This window comes from Solanum lycopersicum, chromosome 2, assembly GCF_036512215.1.
Source record: "Solanum lycopersicum chromosome 2, SLM_r2.1".
NCBI lineage: Eukaryota > Viridiplantae > Streptophyta > Magnoliopsida > Solanales > Solanaceae > Solanum > Solanum lycopersicum.
Window position 1 is genome coordinate 15,811,204 of NC_090801.1, and position 24,606 is coordinate 15,835,809.

The window sequence follows — 24,606 nt, forward strand, 5'->3', positions numbered from 1 at the left end:
TCTTTTGGGTAGCCCCTAAAATGTATTGCTGAATGTCCAAAACTGTAGCCTTTTATCAAAGGCCACACTTTTTGCTAGTTTAGGCTACACTTACGTGGTGTTGCTGTCGGTCGAAAATGGTGTAGTGTTGCATGGAGATCTTTTAATCCAACCTTATAACATAACGTTAGGCATAGAATTTTTAAGCATCTTTGACAGGATAATATGATCATTTAACAAACACAACATCATCAACAAGTCACATTAACAGTAAGTATGCACAACAATCCGTAATCATCTTCATACATAATTTTTTCGGACACATATTAACATAATATCATTCTTTAACCAATCTTAGTTCATGAATTTAAGTTAACCTTTTTAATACATATTGGACAGAATCACATTACCATTTGATGAATTTAGCATGTTCATAATGTTACAAAACAACAATTAAACATTCGGACACACACACATCAACACTTGACATTTATGGATGAAACTAACATATCATCGGTTTTTAATTCACGTTGGAAACATTAGCTTCATACGATTATAAGTTGATAGGTTCATTCGACATTCATCATTCAAGGACAATACACGTTAAGATAAGCTATCACCATATACCAACAACATGATCAGTAACCTATTAAACATTAAATCGTAAAAGGATACTAGGGAAGGGAAGTCCGACGAGAACGACGGGAACAACCCTGGTTTTGAAGACCTTATGAATCGTTCAAAAGAAAATTCTAGTGGAGGAATAACTCCAGGATATAAACCCATACCTTGAGTAGAACTTAATCTACGAAGACCACCTTGAACGAAAACTTGGAGAAACATTGAAATCGCCTACGAGAATCAATGAAATTTTCTGTTTTTCTTTCGATCGCTTGCTTACTGTTTAGCGTCATCTATTTGTTTGAGTTTGAATGTGAGTTTAAGTATTAACTGATATTTTCTCATTCTACTTAGGGGTTAATAAGTTAATTATATAAATATATTAATTAATTACTAAAAAGCCCCTCCTAGATTTACTATTACAAGGAAAACACTATACTTAGGCAAATCTAAAATTTTTCCTAATTATTTCGTTTTCACCCTTTTAAGTTAATTAATTAAATGGATAATATAATTAATTAATGGACCTAGGGTAATTAATAAAGTACCCCTAAGTCATTGGAACGATAATTAACCCTTTTGGACCATCCTAGGTTAAGTACTAGGATGTTTCTTGAGTTGTACTAGGTTAGTGTAAGATTTTTTGTTTGACACCTTTAATTTAATTAATTAAATTTCTAATTTAATAAATTAAGTGTCCTAGGGTAATTACTAAAGTACCCTTAAGTCGTTATAATAATAACTATTCCTTTGGACCATCCTAGGTTAGGTACTAGGATGTTTCTTTAACTAGTTACTAGGTTAGTGTCACCCTATTAAGTCTTAGGTGTCGGGTGTACTAATTAGTTTATTTCCTTTGGTCCGAGGTTAGTTATCTAGTTAGGGTAGTAGGTTAGAGTCTAAAATTAGCTAGAAAGTTAGGCCACACATGGAGTTTTCCCTTGTGCACGTTTTCCCCCTAACTACCCTAACCAAATTCGGTTAGGGTGGTCCCCTCATTTGGAAGCTTCTTCACATGTCTTGCACATGTGATTCCACATGGGTTGGTTTTACTTTCCTAACTAACTATTATTTATGGTTAATTTGGGAATGTTTACTTATTGTCCCAAGGATCCTCGTTATGTCCTTAGGCACTGCTTAATCTACATGATCATTTTAAATAGTTATGTGCTATGGTGCTAGGCTTGACACTTGGATGCCTAGTACCTAATGATTTGGTTTGTGAATCAAAATAATTTATAATTTTAGCCTAGGGTCTTCATTGCAGGTACAATTCTAAATAAGCTTGGATCATGTTATGCGTACTTGAGTAAATATTGAAATTGACTAACACCCCTTAGCCAATTATATATACAATGCCCAATATTTTTCAATATTGGGCATTGGGCCGCCTATGTACCCCAATACCCATTCTTAAAGACCTATTGGTTGTTCACGGGGCATGTAACTTTATAAAATATTACACAAACACTGATCCCTACACTTGTGGAAGACATATAAAAATATGTGTTAGTACAAGTATACACTAAGTATGCCGATACCTATGCATAAAAACCCTGAAAACATGAAAGGGACATTTCAGTTGAAAGTATGAAATTTTTGTAAGTGAAAGAATCATTTTTAACATAATTGCAAAATATAATTCATCATTATAATCATCAAATGAATCATCATATCATAATAGGAACGTATATTAAATACCCTAAAAACATACTTGTGCAATGCATGAGTAAGATCCCATAATTCCACCCATACTGAAGTAAGGCTTCTTGATTGACATAAAAGGACATTAGACTTAATCATCATAGACGATGTGAGATAAACATGAAATCCGGTGGCTACCCCACAATGAAAATGGTTGTTCTACTTGCCTAAGGTATAACCATACTCTTATCATAGGTGGATCTAATAGCTAAAGGCCTATGTGGAAAACATAAAGTGATTACTTCTAGAATCTCGAACTGATCTAAGGTATTTGGTTTCAATATCATGAGATACATTCTTTTGGAACCCGAACTCAACTATGTTAGAAGTAACCCATTTTGGGAAGCCGAACTCTACAGTACATCTAAGGACCCTAAAAATGAAGTAGGATGAACTAGAGATTCACATTTGTTATATGAATTGGTAAACTTGTTAAAATTATAAGAAATATCTTTAATATTTTGATGGCTCGTCACTCCACCTAAGGTTTATAGGTGGAGGCTTTGTATGTCTTTCCCTGTTTACTGATGGAATTCAACCAAGCCAAATGTGGTTTTGTAAATTCTATCTTTTCATAATTAAATATTGGGGCAAATTATTTACGTATTTTAGGTTATTTTAAGTATTTTAAAACAATTAAGCCTCTATTTATAATTTATTCTTCATAATTCAAAACCCGGCTGTCAAATTTTTCTCTCTAGAACACTTGTGAAGGACTAGGTCAAGTTAAGGCTAGAAGGGGAGATTTCAAGTGCTTTCTTGTTCAATTTTCATGGATTTCTAATAATGAGGTATTGTACGGTGATGTTTCATTCTTGAATAACATTTCATTCAAGGAATTTAATAAAAAAAGTTTTCAAAAGTGTTTATATGATCAAAACACCCAATTTATATTCTAACCACGAGTTCATTGATTAAGTGTTTTCAATGTCATTATATTGATGAATTAATTTTTTAGGATGATTTTACATGAAATTATCTAAGGAACCCATGATTTTCCTTAACTCGTAAATTGGCCTATGAAGTGGGATTTGTGATCATGATGATATAATGATGGAATTATGTTTACATTGAATTGTATTATTGGTTATATTGTAATCTTTACCTATTGATTGTGAATTGTTTGAAGAAGTGAGTAATGGTGATCATGGAATTGGAAAGGGGTAACTTGACCTAGCTTCTTGACTATAGTACGATTGTTCTTGGATTGGTTTGATCCACTTATGGTGGATGTGCTTACTCCTTGAATGTGTTGGGACCATTGTCTTCAAGGCATTATAAAATTAAGTGAAGTATTGTTATTATGTACATTAATGGAGGTTTGTTATGATGTTATGAATGTAGTTCTTAAATATAAAATTATTACTAGTGTATAATGTTAATTTTAAGCATATTTGGTGTAGATTATGATGAAGGTAGTATTGTTATCTTTAGAAGATAATTTTATGAATGAATGTCGTTATGTGAAAAGCTTTTATCACATATGCGTACGCACACATTAATGAATTAATTGATGAAACTAGAGAAGTAATTAATGTGAGTTTATTGAATGGTTTGCTCAATTGTCCTCTAATGAATTAATGGAGGATTTAATATGGATAATCTCTTGTGATTAGACGCGGAGTGTCTAGTAACAATCTCAATATTCTTGAGAGCTTTCCAAAGAAAGAATGATCGGTTGGTATGGATACCCTCCGGTTAGTTGATCCGGGGTATTTTGTAGCAATCCCTTAACTTATAATGAATTAATGTAAGTAAAGTCTAATACTCCTTGGAGATTAATGCTAAGCACCAAACATATATGATACAAATAAGTACTCTCTCGTGAGTTGAGGCGAGGTACTTAGTAACAATCTTCTGAGATGGGTACCCTTACATGAGTTGAGGCTAGGTACCTATTAACAATCTCCCCATCCCTTAACTATGTGCCAAGATAGGACTTCCTAGTGGTTTTCAACGTAAAAGCTAAATGAATGGCCCTAACTTAGGAATGTGGGGATCCCTCCTCCAGTAAGGTTTAATACCGATTTTTCATGTTAAGATCTCATGGTCTATGTTGGTTAACTATTACCCCCACAAACTAATAAAGTGAATTATTTCTTTCTAAGGGTGTAATATTTTGTGTAGGTGGTGGAATGGAACGTCATCCATGCATTTCACAAGTAGAAATTTGAATGGGGTCGGTGCATGTCCTTATGATAATTATGAATTAATGAGTTCTTATATGATGTTAATGAAGCATGTTGATGTTATGTATATTGTTAATGAAAGTGTCATAACTTATTGAATGTGATGTGCCTAGTTGAAGGTGATTCTGAAAGAGCACTTGGTGTGGGTAGTAACATGGAATGCTACTTGCACATTACACTGGTGCGACTTGGGTTATCTTGGATGATGGTTCTTATATGAGTATTATTACTTTTAATGTGTTGTATCTTTATGAATTAATATGGTTGAGTTGGAAAGAGATACTACAAGGGTCCACCTTGGGCAACCTTAAAGTGTTACTTAGGTGTGGATTGTGGCACGGGACACTATCAACACATTGCACAATGTGATTCTTGAAGGTTACTTGAGGTAAAGTTGAAAGGTAAAGACAATGGTCTATATGTGATTAATATGTCACTAATGTGATAAAGTACTTATATGTTGGTAATGATTCAATACCATGTCTCTTATACTGTATTTCATAATGTTTACAAAAAATGACATAATTGCATGACTTTCAACTAAATATCCTTTTTAGAATGTTTTTTCATGGTGATCATACTTAGTGCATATTTCTACTTACACCATCTTCATCATATTTTTATACCAAGTGTAGGATGTGTTGACTAAAGGATTCTTCCTATATTTAAGTGATTGAATTTTCTATACTCAAGCTTTGGTATGTGCTGAAGGATTCGAGGACACTTGTAGTAGAAGTTTTATTATGTTTCATCTAATATACCTCTAATAGTTATCTTTTGATTGTAAAGGGTCATGTCCTCATGATATTGAGACTTCTTTAAATTGGCTCTGTTGAGACTTAGTGTTCCACCATTCGATAAATAAGCTTTGATTGTTGATTGTATTGAGAAAAGTTTAGTTCTGCACTATTTTTATACCCATGTGATTAATGAATGCTAAGGGTTTGTATAAGACCTCTTCGAGGGCAAGTACGCTATGTTATGACTTTGGGGTGCTCTTAGTTCGTGACAAACTTGGTATCAAAGCATAAGATTTTGGAAATAGTCTTTACGTTCCATGTCTTTCTTGACACCCACTTTTGACCGAACTTTAACCATTTTATAGGAATAATATTCAATTAAATACGTATTTAAAGTTTAAAGTTTTAGTCGATTTTTCTCAAAAATTATATATTTTATTATCTTTTACTTTATAAAATAATCATAAATATTATTATAATATTTTAAAATTATTAAGGAATTTCAAATGTTTTAAAATTTAAATGATTTTCGATTATACAAAAATAATTTAATATATGTAGTATTTTAATTAAATATTAATTCCTACACTTTGTTTAAAATTATTTAAATTCTAGCCTATTCTATTCTAATTTCTTTCAATTCTAACCACTCCACTTCAAATTTTATTCCAATCATAGCCCCCATTTCATTTCAATTCTAGCCAATTTCAATTGCAATTGTAGCCATTCCATATTCAATCCTATCAGATTTCAATACATCTCATCTTTTAATCTCATCCATCTATTTTATTAATTGAATCTTAACCATTCTTCTCTTATTCAATCAACGGTTGAGATTAAATCCTTCTTTTTGTCTATCTTAAACTATCAAAGATTTAAACCTTAGAAGATTTTCAATTTTTCACTCTCTTCTCCCTCGCTCTCCTTGGCAGCATCAGCCGCCAGCCTCTCTCTCTCCCCATTCTTTTCCAAAGTCCGCCTCCCCTCTCCCTCTCTCTCCCCGACGACCCCTATTCTTTTTTCCCCGACCAGCAAGCAGCTGTTGGATGCCTCTTTCTCTCCCCCTTCTTCCCTTCTCTCCAATCGTCTCCCTCTTCCCCTCTCCCTCTCCATCATTCCTCTTTCTCCCCCCGTTTCCCCCCTCTGTTTTCCCTCCCTTTTTCTTCTCTTGCAGGGACAGCACGACGGGAAACCACTGGTAGCTGCAACAAACAATGACAAGCAACAGCTCCGACAACACCAGCAGCAGCAGACAACCGCTCCCCTCCCCCTTTCCTCTCTCCAGGCCAGCGCTCCTCTCTTAGTTTTCATCGCTCTCTTTTCCCTATTTATTTCTTCCCTTCTCCTTCCCTTCCCCTTCTTTCTCTCCAATTCTTTTTGCAGGCGAGCAATGGATGACGACCGGCAGAAAACAACATCTCTAGAAGTGAGGAAGCAGCAGCCGCCAGCAAGAAGCTAGAGCCAGTAGCGCCTCGCCTCCTCGCATCTCTATTTTTTCCGAGCAGCAGCTTGTCGAGGAGCCAACAACATTAGCATCCAGGCGAGGATCTCCGGTGGACAACATCTCCAACAGTGACAATGTTGGCCATAAATTCCGCAAGGAAAAAAGTGAAATCTGACAAGTCTTCCGATGAGCTTATGATGGATCCTTATGGATCCGTCCAGGTATGGTTTTTCTAATGTTCATTTATTCCTAATGTGCATTTCATGTTTGTTATTCATGCGTAAGATAAATCTTGGTGATTTTAACTACTTGTTCATATTTTTGTTGTCAATTGTTAATGATTTTTTGCTATTAGTATGTTGACTGATCATTGCTCTTAGTAATCCGTTATATATCCCTTCTTGTTAATTAGTATTGCTTCTTGTTTGAATCATGATATATTAATTGATAGTTTGTTTATGTTAGATGCAAACATGATTATTTGTTTGTCACTCTTAACTTAAAGTTGGACGAATTTTTTTTTATTTGTCATATTGTTTTGGTATGAAATAAATAAATAAATCATTTGGTTGATTTGTTCACTTTGACTGTGAGAATTGTAATGCTGTAAATTGTTATAAGTATTTTATTCCCTAGTGTCTAATAGTGTTCAATTATAGCATGTTAACTATTACCTGCTCCTATTTTGGTAAAAATACCTTCTATTTGGTAAAACGAATGTAAATAATATATATTTTTTTCACACTTCTTTATTTATGGAAAATATATTTCTTACCTGTTCATATTTGGAATTGATTTTTTTAATTTTTTTTTTCTGATTTTGGCCCCTCTTTATTTAAGGAAAACTATATTACTCTTCCTAATCTGATTTCTTACTTCTTTATATATGTTAAAAAGATTTTGTTTGGATCTTCATTATTTAAGGTAAAAGAATATTGTCTTCCTAACTTTATTATTACTTATTTATTTTTGGTAAGAGCATTTTAAATATTTTCCTGATTTTGGTTCCTATTCATTTAAAGAAATATATTACTTTTCTTATTTTGTTACTTTCGTATAGTTGGTAAAAGATATTTAAATAATTTGTCTGATTTGAATCTTCTTTTGAATAAGGATAAAATGATAATTAATTGACTTTTTAAAAATATTTCTTTTCCTTACTTGTTCCTGCCTCTTCTACTATATAAGAGACCCTTTTTATTCTTTTATAACATACATTGACATCTTTGAGAAGAACACATTCTCTCAACTAACACTAAACTCATTTATTCTCTCTCAACATAAGCGATAGACTTCTTAACTCTCTCATTTCTCTCTTGCTACTCTTGAACAAAATAAGTTTCTGATAACTTTCAAGTGGTACTTTGCTTTTGTTCGAGTAAAGGTTAGATCAACTTGTTTCATTGCTAATATTTGTTTTCTGCTTAACCGATTAGTATTCTTAAATAACATTATACTATTACTCAGCCCTCTATTATTTTTAATTTTTTTATTTTGCATTTATTATTGTTTTTGTGAGGAAGCACTCCTTATCTTTTCCCCTATGTTTGTTAATATGTTTATGACTATGTTGTCTTTTTTATTTCTACGTGTGTTGTTTATATATGTATGTATGAGAGTAATTGGTTACTATGATTATTTTACATTACAATCATTCTTCCATAGTATACTGTCACCTTACTTATTCTAGCAGGTTTTGAACTTAAAGTTCAAGATGAGGAAGAGTGGCCTAGAAGAAATTTCAAACAAATCTTTGTTTATTTTAATATTGTGTATATTTTCACTTGTTATTACAATATGTGTATAACTCTAAAAGAACTCTTATATATGAAGCAATTCGGGGGATCACCTAGGGAGGGGGAATTATGTGTTAATCATTTTTATTGCAAACTTGTTTGTGTTTAAAAGCATGCCTATACGTTTATCACACAAACAAGTTTGCAATAAAAAATGATTAACACATAATTCCCACTTCCTAGGTGATCCCCCGAATTCCTTCATATATAAGAATTATTTTAGAGCTATACACATATTGTAATAACAAATGAAAATATACACAATATTAAAATAAACAAAGATTTATCCGAAATTTCTTCTAGGCCACTCTTCCTCATCTTGAACTTTAAGTCCAAAACCTGCTAGAATAAGTAAGGTGACACGTATACAATGGAAGAATGATTGTAATGTAAAATAATCTTAGTAACCAATTACTCTCATATATACATATATAAACAACACACGTAAGAAATAAAAAATACAAAACATAGGCATAGACATATTAACACACATTGGGGAAAAGATAAGGAGTGCTTCCTCACAAAAATTATAATAAATGCAAAATAAGAAAATTAAAAATAATAGAGGGATGACTAATAGTATAATGTTATTAAAGAATACTAATCGGTTAAGCAGAAAAGAAATAGTAGCAATGAAACAAGTTGATCCAACCTTTACTCGAAAAAACCAAAGTAGCAAGGTAGCACTTGAAAGTATCAAGAGAGCAATGAGAGAGTTAAGAAGTCTAGCTCTTGTTTTGAGAGAGAATAAGTGAGTTTAGTGTTAGTTGGGAGAATGTGTTCCTCTCAAAGATGTCAATGAATGTTATAAAAGAAGGAAAATTGTCTCTTATATAGTAGAAGAGGCAGGAACAAATAAGGAAATAAAATATTTAAAGAAAATCAATTAATTATCATTTTTTCCTTATTCAAAAAAAGATTCAAATCAGCCAAATTATTTAAATATTTTTTACCAACTATAAGCAAGTAATAAAATAAGAAAAGTAATATATTTCTGTAAATAAAAGAGGAGCAAAAATCAGGAAAATATTTAAAATACTCTTACCAAAAATAAATAAGTAATAATAAAGTTAGGAAGACAATATTTGTTTTACCTTAAATAATGAAGATCCAAACAAAATCTTTTTAACATATATAAAGTAGTAAGAAATCAAATTGGGAAAGTAATATAGTTTTCCGTAAATAAAGAGGGGCCAAAATAAGAATTTTTATTTAAAAAAATCATTACCAAATATGAACAGGTAAGAAATATATTTTCCATAAATAAAAAAGTGTGAAAAAAATGGATTTTATTTAAATTCGTTTTGCCAAATATAAGGTATTTTTACAAAAATAGGAGCAAGTAATAGTTAGCATGCTATAATTAAACAGTATTAGACACAAGGGAATAAAATACTTATATCAATTTACAACATTACAATTCTTACAGTCAAAGTGAATAAATCAACCAAATTATTTATATATTTATTTCATACCAAAACAATAAGACATATAAAAAAAATTGCGTCCATCTCTAAGTTAAGAGTGACAAACAAATAATCATGTTTGCATCTACCATAAGGAAACTATCAATTAATTTATCATGGTTCAAAGAAGAAGCAAGACTAATTAACAAGAAGGGATATATAACGGATTACTAAGAGCAATGATCAGTCAACATACCAATAGCCAAAAATCATTAACAATTGACAACAAAAATATGAACAAGTAATTAAAATCACCAAGATTTATCTTACTCATGAACAACAAACATTAAATGCACATCAGGAAGAAATGAACATTAGAAAAACCATACCTGGACGGATCCATCATAAGCTCTTCGAAAGACTTGTCAGATTTTACTACTTTCCTTGCAAAATTTATGGCCAACATTGTCACAGTTGGAGATGTTGTCCGCCGGATATCCTCGCCTGGATGCTAATGTTGTTTGTTCCTCGACAAGCTGCTGCTTGGAAAAAATTGAAATGAGAGGAGGCGAGGCGGCACTGGCTTTAGCTTCTCGTTGGCGGCGGCTGCTTCCTCACTGCTAGAGATGTTGTTTTCTGCCGATCGTTGTTCGTTGCTCGCTTGCAAAAAAAATGGAGAGAAAGAAGGGGAAGGGAAGGAGAAGGAAAGAAAGAAATGGGCAAAAGAGAGCGATAAGAACTAAGAGAGGAGGGCTGGCCTGGAGAGAGGAGGGCTGGCCTGGAGACAGGAAAGGGGGAGGGGAGCGGCTGTCCGCTGCTTCTGGGGTTGTCGGAGCTGCTGCCTATCGCTGTCTGTTGCAGCTGCCGGTGGTTTCCCTTCGTGTTGTCCCTGCAGGAGAAGAAAAAGGGAGGGAAAATAGATAGGGGAAACGGGGGGAGGAAGAGGAACGATGGAGAGGAAGACGATTGGAGAGAAGGGAAGAAGGGGGAGAGAAAGAGGCGGCCGACAGCTGCCGGCTGGCCGGGGAAAAAGAAAAGGGGTCACCGAGGAGATAGAGGGAGAGGGGATGCGGCTGCCGAAAAAGAATGGGGAGAGAGGGGCTGGCGGCTGATGCTGCAAAGAAGAGGAAGGGAGAAGAGAGTGAAAAATTGAAAATCTTCTTAGGTTTAGATCTTTGATAGTTCAAAATAGAGAAAAAGAAGGATTTGATCTCAACCGTTGATTTAATAAGATATGAATGGTTAAGATTCGATTAATAAAATAGATGGATGAGATTAAAAGATGAGATGTATTGAAATCAGATTGGATTGAATATGGAATGGCTACAATAGCAATTAAAATTGGCTAGAATTGAAATGAAATGGTGGCTATGATTGGTATAAAATTTGAAATGGAGTGGCTAGAATGGAAAGAAATTAGAATTGAATAGGCTAAAATTTAAATAATTTTAGGAAAGTGTAGGAATTGCTATCTAATTAAAATACTAAATATATTAAATTATTTTTATATAATTTAAAATCATTTAAATTTTAAAACATTTGAAAATCATTATTAATTTTAAAATATTATAATAATATTTACGATAATTTTATAAAGTAAACGATACTAAAATATATAATTTTTGAGAAAACTTGACGAAAACCTTTACCTTTAAATACTTATTTAATCGAATAGTATTCGTAAAAAATGGTTAAAGGTAGGTTAAAATTGGGTGTCAACAGCTGCCCCTTTGTTTATTGATAATGAAGAATGAATTGGAAGGAAACCAACGTTGACTTAGTATCCGATATTGTCCGATCGACAAGAGATATCATTTGGATCAATTGAAATGATGTAGAGTTGAAAAAGGGTACGACTGAGACTTTGATATTAAGCCGCCTACATATCTCTGGTTATACGAGATTTAGTTTATTATCCTTTGAGCAATCGATCATATCTTCAAATTCTAAATAAAATGTTTTCTTATAAATATATAAAATATTACCAACAATGATAAAATATGAGTTCTAAAAACAATGACAAGAGGTGATAAGAAGCACATCTGTTTTGAGACGTCCTCATAAACTTTGGCTTAACTTGTAGGAGAATTGCAACCCATCTCCGATGGTTAAAGTCAACCTCCAATAGATATCATAGTATAGCGAAATAATAATATAAGGAAATGTCTGGTTGTAAGGAGAGTCTAAACGTAATTTTAAGGCGGACGAGCCTAAGTGTCATTTTAAGGCGGGCGACCTAAATATCTTATAAAGCGGACGAACATAAATGTCCTATGAGGCGGACGAGCCTAAAAGTACTTTTGAGGTGGACGGCCTAAATGTTCTTTTAAGCAGGACGAGCCTAGAAGTCCTATAAGGAGGACCAGCTTAAACGTCGCATTGTAATGTGGATGAGCATAGATGTCGCATTATAAGGCGGACAAGCCTAGAAGTCCCATTGTAAGGTGGACGATCCTAAATGTCGCATTATAAGGTGGGCGAGCCTAGAAGTCCTATTGTAAGGCGGACGAGCCTAAATGAAGAGACAGTAGGTCACAATGGCGATTTGAATCCGAAGATATCTTGATGGTAGTCTCAATGGTAGTTGAGTAGCCGAATGATAATGTGAGTATCCATGAATCTGATGTAATATCGAGCACTTGCAATGATTCATTTCTTCAGGCACATGCAATATCGAGCACATGCGATGCATTTCTCTGGGCACATGCAATATGATGCAAATCTCCGATCAAAAGTAAATCTAGGGTACATGTGATGATGCGATTCTTCGAGACAAAATGCGATCTCGGGCATAATGTAGTCATTCAAGCCTAGATCTTATACATAGTGCAATTTCATAGTTTAATGAGGACGGTATGTAGTAGCTTGGACATTCGCCTTGTTGAAAGGGTCTAGTGTCATTTGTCGGGCTCAAAAGTGGTATGTTGATTGTTGAAATTACCTTTGTATATGTACCTGTATTTTCTACATTCAAAGAAAAATGGTTAGTTTTAAAAAGGGGAGGTTGATTTGTATCCATGATTTAGCGCATCGTGCTCTTTTGGCTCACCATCCACACCTTTTCGAGCGTCTGTTTTTTCATAAAAAGGGAGAGGAAACTTTGACAGATTTTGAAATTATCATTTAGTAAAAGCTGATGTTGAATCTTTGACCATGACATAGGTTGAGACTTTACAACGTCTGACTTAAAAGTAGATCTATTATTTGATCTTCGTTGTAAGCTGACTGCTTGTTGAGAAGAAACTTTTGGCGAAATGTTTGAGTTTACTAAAAAATTCTTCCCCGGTATGAAGATGTGCAAGGAGAAATCTTGATGGAATTTTTGAGATCCTCTCTAAAATTCTTCCCCAGTTATCAATAGAAGGGGAAATGAAAGTTTTATTTATAATAAGACCGAACCCCCATAGGAGCGCCTACGTATCCCCTCTTAAACGGGAATCAGGTCTAACGTAGTTCCAAATTACAAAAGAGCATGACTCAATCTCTAGATGTAATATTTCTTCACAGAATCTGAATTGATAGGTTTTGGACAAACTTCTCCATCCATTTATGTAAGTATGACGGCCCCGCCTGTCAGTACTCGAGAGACTATGTACACACCTTGCCAGTTTGGTGAAAATTTACCCTTTGCTTTGTCTTGATTTGGGAAAATCCGATTCAAAACTAGTTGCCCAGGTGAGAAATGTCTTGGTTTAACCTTCTTGTTGAAAGGTCTGGCCATTCTATTCTGATAGAGATGACCATGACAAATGGCGTTAATTCGTCTTCCATCTATTAATGCCAAATTCTCTGCCCGACCTCGTATCCAGTCAGCATCAGTCAACTTTGCTTCTTGGATGATCCTTAGGGAAGGTATCTCTAGTTCGACAGGTATCATAGCTTCAGTGCCGTATACTAAGAAGTAAGGTGTGGCCCCTGTGGATGTTCTTATTGTTGTACGATACCCCATCAATGCGAAAGGTAGCTTTTCTTGCCAGTGTTAGTGGTTATCGATCATCTTGCGCAATATCCTTTTGTAGTTTTTGTTTGCTTCCTCAACAACCCCGTTCATTTGTGGCCTATATGTTGTAGAGTTTTGATGACTGATCTTGAACTTCTCACACATTGATCTTATTAGGTCACTGTTTAGGTTGGTGCCGTTGTGAATGATAATTGACTCAGGAATTCCGAACCTACAAATAATGTTATTTTTGACAAAGTCATCCACAACTTTCTTTTTCACTGAATTATGGGAGTTGTCCTCAACCCACTTGGTGAAATAGTCAATTGCGACAATATTTAATCTGCGCTTGTTGAATGCTGTTGGCTCGATTGGACCAATGACGTCCATGCCCCATGCTGCGAACCGCAAAGGTGAACTAGTTACATGGAGTTTGCTGGGGGGTACTCGATCATATCTACGTGAGTCTGACATTGATGACATTTCTGGACGTAGCGAATGCAGTCTGTCTCCATAGTTAGCCAATAATATCCTGATCTCAGAATCTTCTTTGCTAATGTAAAACCGTTCATGTGAGGGCCACAGGTGCCAGCATGTATCTCTTCGACCAGCCTGCGAGCCTTTTCTGCTTCGACGCATCTTAGCAGCTCCAAATCGGGAGTTCTTCTATAGAAGATTTCTCCACTTAAAAAGATTCGTGTTGCTAACCTTCGAATTGTACGCTTTTGTACATTTGTTGCATCTTCTATGTATTCACCACTCTTCAAATATCCTCTAATGTCATCGTACCAGGGCTTTCCATCAGTCTCTTCCTCAACATGGAAACAATAAGCTGGTTGTTCATGTATGTAAATGTGAATAGGATCAATGAAATTGTGATCGGGGTGTCGAATCATGGAATACAGAGTGGCTAAGGCGTCTGCAAATTCATTTTGGACCCTTGGTACATGTCTGAAATCTGTTTTGACAAACTTTTTACGTAACCTATGCACACACTCTAAATATGGTAACACCTTTTGAGTTTTTGTTGCCCAATCACCTCGAACCTGATGGATCAATCGGTCTGCATCCCCTATTATTAGTATTTCCTGGACATCCAAGTCAATCGCCCATCAGAGACCTAGTATGAAAGCTTTGTATTCGACCATATTATTTAAGCAAAGGAATCTCAGTTTTGCTAATACCGGATAATGTTGCCCGATGGGTGAGATCAAAACAGCCCGATGTCGGATCTGTTAAGATTAATAACTCCATCAAAAAACATTCTCTATCAATCATACTCTTCAGAAATGTCCTCTCCCACAAAGTCCACCTCTTCATTTGGGAAGTAGGTCTTCAACAACCTCTAATCATCGTCCACGGGATTCTCTGCCATGTGGTCTGCTAAAGCTTGTGCTTTCACTGCTATTTGCGTGATATACACTATGTCGAACTCGCTCAATAGTATATGCCATTTTTCCAGTTTACCTATGAGCATGAGCTTTTTAAAGATATACTTCAAACGATCCATCCTTGAAATCAGATATGTAGTATGCGATGAGAGGTAATGTCATAACTTTTGGGCAACACATGTTAGAGCACAACAGGTGCGCTCTAATAGAGAGAATCGGGTTCTCATGATGTAAACTTCTTCCTCATGTAATATATTGCTTGTTCCTTCCTCCCTGTTTCATCGTGTTGTCCAAAGATACAACTGAAAGCATTATCCAATACTGAAATATACAATAGTAATGGTCTACCCGACTCTAATGGAACCAAAACAAGAGGATTGGATAGGTAGTCTTTGATCTTGTCAAATTCTTGTTGAAATTTGCTTGTCCATTTCACCGCAGCATCTTTTTTTAACAGCTTGAAGATAGGCTCACAGATGATAGTAGACTGAGCTATGAAACGACTATGTAGTTAAGTCGCCCTAAAAACTCATTACCTCCTTCTGGTTCTTTGGCGGGGGAAGCTCATGAATGATTTTGATCTTTGATGGGTCCAATTCTATACCTCGACTGACAATGAAACCTAAAAGCTTTCCTGTAGGCACGCGAAACACACATTTCACCGGATTCAGTTTCAGATTGTACTTGCGTAGCCTGGCAAATAATTTCCTTAAGTCCTCAAGATGATTTGAAGTTTCCTTTGATTTGATGATGACGTCATCCACATAAACTTCAATTTCCTTGTGGATCATTTCATGAAACAGAGTAGTCATCGCCCTCATGTACGTAGCCCCAACGTTCTTTAATCCAAAAGGCATTACCTTGAAGTTATAGACGCCCCACGGCGTGATGAAGGCAGTTTTCTCAGCGTCGTCTTTGTGCATCTCAATTTGATGATAGCCGGCAAAGTAATCCACAAATGATTAAGTTTCATTCCTAGCACAATTATCAATCATTATGTGTGTGTTTGGTAATGGAAAGTTATCTTTAGGGCTACCTTTATAAAAATACCAGTAATCCATGCAAACACTGACCTTGCCGTCTTTCTTGGGCACTGCAACGACATTTGCAGGCCAAGTTGGGTATTCTATCACTAGGAGGATCCCAACATCTAATTGCTTTGGTACTTCTTCTTTGATTTTCAGACTCAACTTGGGCTTGTATTTTCTCAGCTTCTTTTTACCGGAGGACATGCTGGATCACTGGGCAGTCGATGGGCTACGATTGAAGTACTTAGCCCTGTCATTTCTTCAAAGGACCATTCAAAAATATCCTTATTCTCTATTAGAAAATCGATATACTCTTTCTTTTCTTCTTTTGTCATATGGATGCTTACTCGGGTTTCTTGTATCACCTCTGCATTTCCCAAATTCACCACTTCTGTCTCTACCAAGTTTGGATTAGGTTTTTCCTCAAATTCCTCTACCCTTTTTATTAACTCCTCGGGAACCTCATTGTATTCGACTTCTTCTAAGTCATTAATGTTAATTTGAGCAGTCTCATTGTATGCCATAGTCTCAGATTCAACTATCTTATAGTGGATTTTGCAAGATACTCGATGAGGTCTGGATGGAATCGAGGTCCAGTTGCTGACGCTGAACTTTGCTTCCTTTCTTCCACTAGGGTCCCCTTTCTCCTCCTTGTTGGTAACGACGTTGCAAACTTTCCCCTATTCTTTGGTTAGTGAAAATCCCAGTGAAAATCCCTTCAAGTCGTGTGAGATCTTATCAATAATGCCTCCCATGAAACCTGCTGATCGAAATGATTGATGCAATAGCGGTATGGTTTTCGTCAATGGATAGTAGTACCCATCTCTAGGTGGTTGCCAATCGAGCCATTCTTTAGTAGTGTACTTATATCCCAAGTCAAAAGTTGTGGAGTGTCGAACAGGTTGTATAGGTTCGACTATCCCTTGCAATTCAACCCCCAAACCTTTCCCAAGCTCAAAACCGAACCAGGCCATCATATCTATGTTTTTTTGGCTGAACCAAGGTTGCAACTCAATATTAAAAACAAGCTCCACTGAATGGTACATTTCACCATCCATATGCCTTCTTCCTTCAATCGTGTATACATGATGCTTTTTTTCTCCATGGACTACAACCTCTTCGTAATCCCATTCAAACTTCAAGCATTAGTGAACAGTATATGGGACTGCTCCAACCATATGAATCCATGGAGGACCTAACAATAAGTTATATGACGAAGGGATATCCAAGATTTGAAAAGCTATTGGGAAAGTGATAGGACCAATGAGCATATCCAAGGTTATCTCCCCAATAGTGCCTCTCTGACAACCGTCAAATGCCCTCACATTCATCTTCCATGTCTGAATTTTTGCACTATCCACGCCCAGTCTCGTCAGTTTGCTCAGAGGGCAAATGTTAAAGCCTGAACCTACATCAACTAATGCTTTGTTTATCACCTTATCCTGATACTGAACCGAAATGTACATAGCTTTATTGTGGGTTGTTCCTTCGAGTGGCAGTTCATCTTTGTGAAAAGATATTTTGTAAGCCTAAAAAAACTTTCCCACCATTTGGGATACCTCTCCATGAGTGATGTTAGATGGGACATAAGCTTCACCAAGGGTCTTTAGAAGGGCATTCCTATGAGTTTCGGAGGATTGTAGTAATGCCATAATTTATATTAGAGATGGGGTTTTATTCATCTGCTCAATGACAGAGCATTCTTTAGCTTTATTCTTTTTCCAAATACCCTGATCTTCAAGCTATACGACTAGTGCTTTGGATTTGCTAGAGCTTCCCTTAACCAAATTTCAGAAGCGTAAATTCTTCCAGATCTGATGACCATTATTGCAACATCTGTCTCTTCCACTTTCGTTTCTATTTTGTTGTAATCCCAAGGTACAACATGTGCATCAAATTGTATTGGGGACGATACCCTATAGACAGTGAACAATGGTCTGGGTGCGGAAAATTCTACTTCAAATGGCGCGAGTCCTTGCACTATTATCGGTTCTTGGGAGGTGATAGACATGTCTTCTTCTGTTTTGAGGGCCTAGATGGATTCTTCCTGATCCGTGACATCACCAACTTCCACCATGTTGACCTGATAATTAGGGAGAGGATTATTTGTAACATTCAGTGTAGGATCCTTGAGTTGGATGGTTTTTTTATCAATCAACATTTGAACCTTATCCTTGAGGGATCTGCAAAATTTGTTGGTGTGACCCTTCATCCAAGAATGGTAGGCGCAGACCTTGTTAGGTTCATAAAATTTTGCGCGTACATCCACAGGTAATGCAGGAATTAGGGAGACGTACCTAGCCTGTTTCAGTCTTTCATTAAGTTGTGTTATGGGTTCAGCCAAAGGGGTATAATCTTTTGTAGGTCTTCTTTCATAGGGAGGTTTGTTTGGGTAATTTGGTGTATGAGTGGGTGGTGGAGTTTGGAAGTGTGTTGGTTGAACATTATAGACAGGTTGTGAGGCATGGAGATGTTGAGGGGGAGTGTTTTGGTAATAAATTGGCATGGGTTGGGGAGATATACGGGGTGGAGCTGAGGGATGTTGAGGTATGGGGATGGTGGTGGGTTTGTTGTCTTATGCCTCAAAGGGGTCTTGGTTCCATGAAACATCATTACAGAACCTGTTTTCTTTTGATTTTTTTTTCATTCCACCAGATTGCATAGCCTTGTTGGTTGCTTGTAAAACCTCCAAGCTGATGATAGTCCTATTTTTTATGCCTTCTTCAATTCTTTCGCCTAGTTTGATGATTTCAGCGAAACTCTTTTCAGCCACCAACATCATTCGGTCATAGTATTTTGGTTCGTGGGCACGAATGAAGTAGTCTTTCTTATGAGATTCCTCCATAGGGGGTCTGTCCCTAGCCGCTTCTGACCTCTATCTTATGGAATATTCTCTGAAGGATTTACTCGGTTTCTTCTTCAAAATTTTGAATTTAAAACCATTCAGGTGAATTTTCTATATTAAAACCAAACCTATTCATCAAATAAGTTGCCAAGTCAACCTACTCTACCCATTTCCGTGAGTCTTGCTCAATATACCATGCTAGGGCCTCCCCAGTAAGACTCCTCATAAACAATTTCATGAGTATCCTCTCGTATCTTCCCACCCCTACAATTTTGTCACAGTACATTCGTAGGTGGGCTTTGGGATCCCAATGCCATTGAACATCTCAAATTTTGGAAGCTTGTATCCTTCACGCAGTTCTACGTCAGGGCTCATGCATAAATCCTCATAGCTCAATCCTGCTAACCTCTTGTTTCCTTCAACATGTTGTACCCTGTTGGTAAAGCTGTCTAATCTCTCAGTCAAGTTTTTAATTAAAACGTCCTTATGGTGGGACTTTGGTTCATTGAAGTCATGGGTAAGAGGGGCAATTTACACTTATATTAGATTGAGGTTGTTATTTCCAAGAGTATATGGGAGATTTGCATTTGGGGTTGTTTCTGGGAAGGTTGGTATGGTTTGGTAGTAATAGTGGTGGAATGGAACTTGGTTATTTTGGGCGTGGGGTGGTGGAAAGGTATTTGGACGAGTGGATTTAGGACGGGATATATTGATTGGAGGATTGATTGGCATGGTTGTTTGGTTAGTGTGATGAAGATTGTCTATGTTTTTAAAACAGCTTTGCCAAATCGCGCATGTGGGCTACCTCTTCTTCCAATTGTAGAATCTTGCGCTCAAGTCTTAGGACAAGATCATTTTGAAGTTGTCCTCCCTCAGAAGCTTCTACCTTTTCATTAGTGTCTTTGTCGTCAACCATTTTACCTTTATCTTTGGAGCTTTATCTTTGAGAAGAAGGAGAGGGGGGTCCCTCTTGATCGTGTATGTGCAGGATGAAGGATAGATCAACCTTGGGAAATGGTAAAACAATAGAATCAACAGAAGAGAGTTAGAGGAGTTAGGATAATATCATAATAGCAATATGTTGTTTTGAGATAAACGCCCTAAATGCACGGGATCTCGTTGAGCCAGAGGTAGGCCTAAGCGACACATAAGTGATGCATAATAATTAATTCAAGCCTTATTTGAAAATTTGGAGTTTAAAGTTAGACAATAAAACGACTTTTCATTATTGTATTGAAATAAATTCTATTTATTACATCAATCTAGAGATAACTAACAAATCCTTCCTTTTCTCTATTTTTAACTATCAAAGATCTAAACCTAAGAAGATTTTCAATTTTTCACTCTCTTCTCCCTTCCTCTCCTTGGCAGCATCAGCTGCCAGCCCCTCTCTGTCCCCATTCTTTTCCGGCAGCTACCTCCCCTCTCCTTCTCTCCCTGGGGACCCGTCTTCTTTTTCCCCCGGCCAGCCAGCAGCTGCTGCTCGCCTCTTTCTCCCTCTTTCTCTCCTCCTTCTTCCCTTCTCTCCATTCGTCTCCCTTTTACCATCTCCCTCCCCCCGTCTCCCCTCTCTATTTTCCCTCCCTTTTTCTTTTCCTGCAGGAATAGCACGATGGGAAACCACTGGCAGCTGTAACAAACAGCGACATGAAGCAGCTCTGACAACACCAGCAGCAGCGGACAGACGCTCCCCTCCCCCATTCCTCTCTCCACGCCAGCCCTCCTCTCTTAGTTCTCATCGCTCTCTTTTCGCCATTTCTTTCTTCCCTTCTCCTTCCCTTCCCCTTCTTTCTCTCCTTTTTTTTTGCAGGCGAGCAACGGACGACGACCGGTAGAAAACAACATCTCTAGAAGCGAGGAAGCAACAGCCGCTAGTGAAAAGCTAGAGCCAGTGCTGCCTCGCCTCCTCTTATCTCCATTTTTTCTGAGCAGCAGCTTGTCGAGGAACTAACAACATTAGCATCCAAGCGAGGATCTCATGTGGAAAACATCTCTAACAGTGACAATGTTGGCCATAAATTCCACAAGGAAAATAGTGAAGTCTTACAAGTCTTCAGAAGAGCTTATGACGGATCCTTATGGATCCGTCCAGGTATGGTTTTTGTAATGTTTATTTTTTCCTAATATGCATTTCATGTATGTTATTCATGCATAAGATAAATCTTGGTAATTTTAATTACTTGTTCATATTTTTGTTGTCAATTGTTAATGATTTTTGGCTATTGGTATGTTGACTGATCATTGCTCTCTGTAATCCGTTATATATCCCTTCTTGTTAATTAGGCTTGCTTCTTGTTTGAACCATGATAAATTAATTGATAGTTTTCTTATGGTAGACGCAAATATGATTATTTGTTTTTCATTGTTAACTTAAAGTTGGACGATTTTTTTTATTTGTCATATTGTTTGGTATGAAATAAATAAATAAATAATTTGTTTGATTTATTCACTTTGACTGTGAGAATTGTAATACTCTAAATTGATATAAATATTTTATTCTCTTGTGTCTAATAGTGTTTAATTATTGAATGCTAACTATTACTTACTCCTATATTTGTAAAATAACTTATATTTGGTAAACGAATGTAAATAAAATCTTTTTTTTCACACTTCTTTATTTATGGAAAATATATTTCTTACCTGTTCATATTTGGTAATGGTTTTTAAAAAAATCTTTTTTATGATTTTGGCCCCTCTTTATTTAAGGAAAACTATATTACTCTTCCTAATTTTATTTCTTACTTCTTCATATATGTTAAAAAGATTTTGTTTGGATCTTCATTATTTAAGGTAAAAGAATATTTTGTTCCTAACATTATTATTACTTATTTATTTTTGGTAAGAGCATTTTAAATATTTTCTTTATTTTGACTCCTCTTTATATAAAGAAATGTATTACTTTTCTTATTTTATTACTTGCTTATAGTTGGTAAAAAAATATTTAAATAATTTGATTGATTTGAATAATATACGTGTCACCTTACTTATTCTAGCGGGTTTTTGACTTAAAGTTCAAGATGAGGAAGAGTGACCTAGAAGAAATTTTGGACAAAGCTTTGTTTATTTTAATATTGTGTATATTTTCATTTGTTATTACAATATGTGTATAACTCTAAAACAACTCTTATATATGACGTATTTCGGGGGATCACCTAGGGAGGGGGAATTATGTGTTGATCATTTTTTATTGCAAACTTGTTTGTGTTTAAAAGCATGCCTATACGTTCATAATTCGTGTGATAAATGTTTATGTAATAAAATAAATTTTTAGATGTAACCAAAAAATAAAATAAAAATAAATAAATAAATAAAGAAAATCATAGTCGCTCAATCATTAAGTTAATTTTCCCAATTATTGTTTGAAGTTAATTTTATCCAATTTGGCATGATATTCATTCATATGTCATTTGGACTTAGAAATCAGGCCAATAGATTTTATTTAAAGTGTTAATTATTAAAACACTTAAAAATAATGTTTAACTAATTTTAGCAGGGTCATAATTGATTTGTTTCTTTACTTTGTCATTTTATTATGTTAAACCCCTAGAGATCATGTTAATAGGCTTGTAAATTTTTTAGCATATCAATAACTAAAATGAAATTCGTTGTGCATATTTTTGCCTTTTTTTTAAAAAAAGAAGGATAATAATTCCTATTGATTTATTGTATCTTATATATTTACTATCTCTTAAACATAATTTTTGCATTAATAAATAAATTTTCTAATATGAAATGCTCCCAATTAACTAATTATTGTGTGTTAAACATTGTTTAAAATAATTTCCCTTACTCATAATATTTTGCTACTTCTTCTTTTCTAAAAAACAATTTTCCGCATTAAATCTATTGTTGTTCTCAAAAACAAATTTTTAGCCTAAATAAATAAAATTTGTTGTCCTAAGTTATATTTTGCATTAATAATTAAATTAACTATTGTTTTAAATATATGTGTATGTAGACCATACTCTTTGCTACTTGAAAATAAAATAAAATAAATCTTTTATCTCACTAATAATCGATCACTCAAATTTTAGTTCAACACTAAAATGTACTTAATGTCATATTTTTCACTTCATAATTAATCTTTGCTTTGTTATTATCACTTTGTATGCTCACAATCTTAGCATGAAAACCTTCACCATTATGTGTTGTTTACAAGCATGTCCAATTGATATTTAGAGGCCAAATTGAGACTGGTATTGCTAAAATGACCGTCTTGTTTGCCTTTTTTGTTTGAATTGGTGTCTAGGAGGGCCGTATATTCTATTTTTGTCTAAATCCACCCTTTAAGAGTCCAATTACTCTTGGACATTAAGTTGGGACGATTAAGCACCTTTAGGTACGTTATGCATGCGGTGGTTGGGTAGGGGTAGTTGTCCCTACGGAGATGATGACATCGACTTAAGCTTGAAAGACAAACTTTGGTTTTGTCTTTCCCTATACGGCAGCCTATGGGAAAACAAAAGAAAAGTCGAGTCCTGATCGAAAGGTCTCTTTTGAGTCTCCCTTCCCATTTTACCCCTTTACTTATTTAATAATTATGTTTGTTTGGGGTAGTTTTAAGAAAAATAAAATTGTTTGCTTAATTATTTGTCTCTTTTCTATCCTCTCGCTTATCTCTTTATTTATTGTTTAGTATATCTATTTTATTGTTATCACTTGGACTCTCATATTTAAATTAATAAAAATAATAGAATAGTCTTAAGTGCTTTATATTTGTTATTACTTAGCAAGCTTAAATAAACTAATAAATGAAGTGACCTTATTTGCTACTTGTAACCCCCACATAGATTGCATGAGATACTGTCGAGATCGACATTTGTGGACCTCGGGGGATGCCTAACACCTTGCCCTCGAGGTAATTTGAACCCTTACACTGATCTCTGACTCTTTTACCTTAGCTAGACTTAGTTAGGTTAGATAGGTTCCCTAACGCGCCTTAATTCGTTAGGTGGCAACTCCTTAAAACTCAAAATCCCAAAAGATTTGTTAGGTCGTGCACAAAACCCGTTTTTGCAAAAAATGGGGCGCGACACAATGGTTTCTCCGCTGGGGATATTAGGTTCTTACCATTACGTGTTTCATGCTTATTTATGTGGGGTTTACTTTATATTGGTTATTTCACTATTTGTTAGGTTCTTGGGATCTTTAGTTATCGTTTTGTTGCCTTATTTACTATCTTCTTTCCATGTCACACCCCTTCCCTCTTCCTTAATGATTTATTATTATGTTTCACCTTTTCCCTTATTTGTTACTTGCATGTTTAATCCCATACCTTTTTTTTGTAATTTGCATGATATTTTATTATATTTATATGTTTACTTTCCTTTATTTATTTATGCTTATTTATTTACTTATTATTTTATAAACTGCCTATATGTTATCTCTTTCCAATTTAAATGCTAAGTGTTTACTGTTTTGATAACTGACATTCCGCTCATACTTCCCCCTATTGGAACCCTCTTCTTTTTATTTTGTTGTCGTGATATTGTGCCTTTGCATCTCTCATAACTACTCCAATTC

General features: G+C 35.3%; 2 protein-coding genes across 2 annotated transcripts; one reads left to right on the forward strand and one right to left on the reverse strand.

The window, feature by feature from the left end:
* Positions 1-10,551: 10,551 nt before the first annotated feature.
* On the forward strand, positions 10,552-11,032 carry LOC138342331 (uncharacterized). The gene is made up of 2 exons (XM_069294660.1): positions 10,552-10,704; positions 10,775-11,032. Exons 1-2 carry the CDS (start codon positions 10,552-10,554, stop codon positions 11,030-11,032), a joined length of 411 nt encoding a protein of 136 aa, XP_069150761.1.
* A 2,394-nt stretch (positions 11,033-13,426) lies between these two features.
* LOC101266281 (uncharacterized) lies at positions 13,427-13,828 on the reverse strand. The gene has a single exon (XM_004231670.2). The coding sequence runs from the start codon at positions 13,826-13,828 to the stop codon at positions 13,427-13,429; it is 402 nt and encodes a 133-aa protein (XP_004231718.1).
* Positions 13,829-24,606: the final 10,778 nt, after the last annotated feature.

Bases quoted from the DNA above. Each gene is read 5' to 3' on its own strand.
- LOC138342331 (XM_069294660.1), top strand. From the start codon at position 10,552: ATGGAGAGAAAGAAGGGGAAGGGAAGGAGAAGGAAAGAAAGAAATGGG. The intron at 10,705-10,774 runs GTTGTCGGAGCT...TTGTCCCTGCAG, and splicing joins GGCTGTCCGCTGCTTCTGGG to GAGAAGAAAAAGGGAGGGAA.
- LOC101266281 (XM_004231670.2), bottom strand. From the start codon at position 13,828: ATGGGGTATCGTACAACAATAAGAACATCCACAGGGGCCACACCTTAC.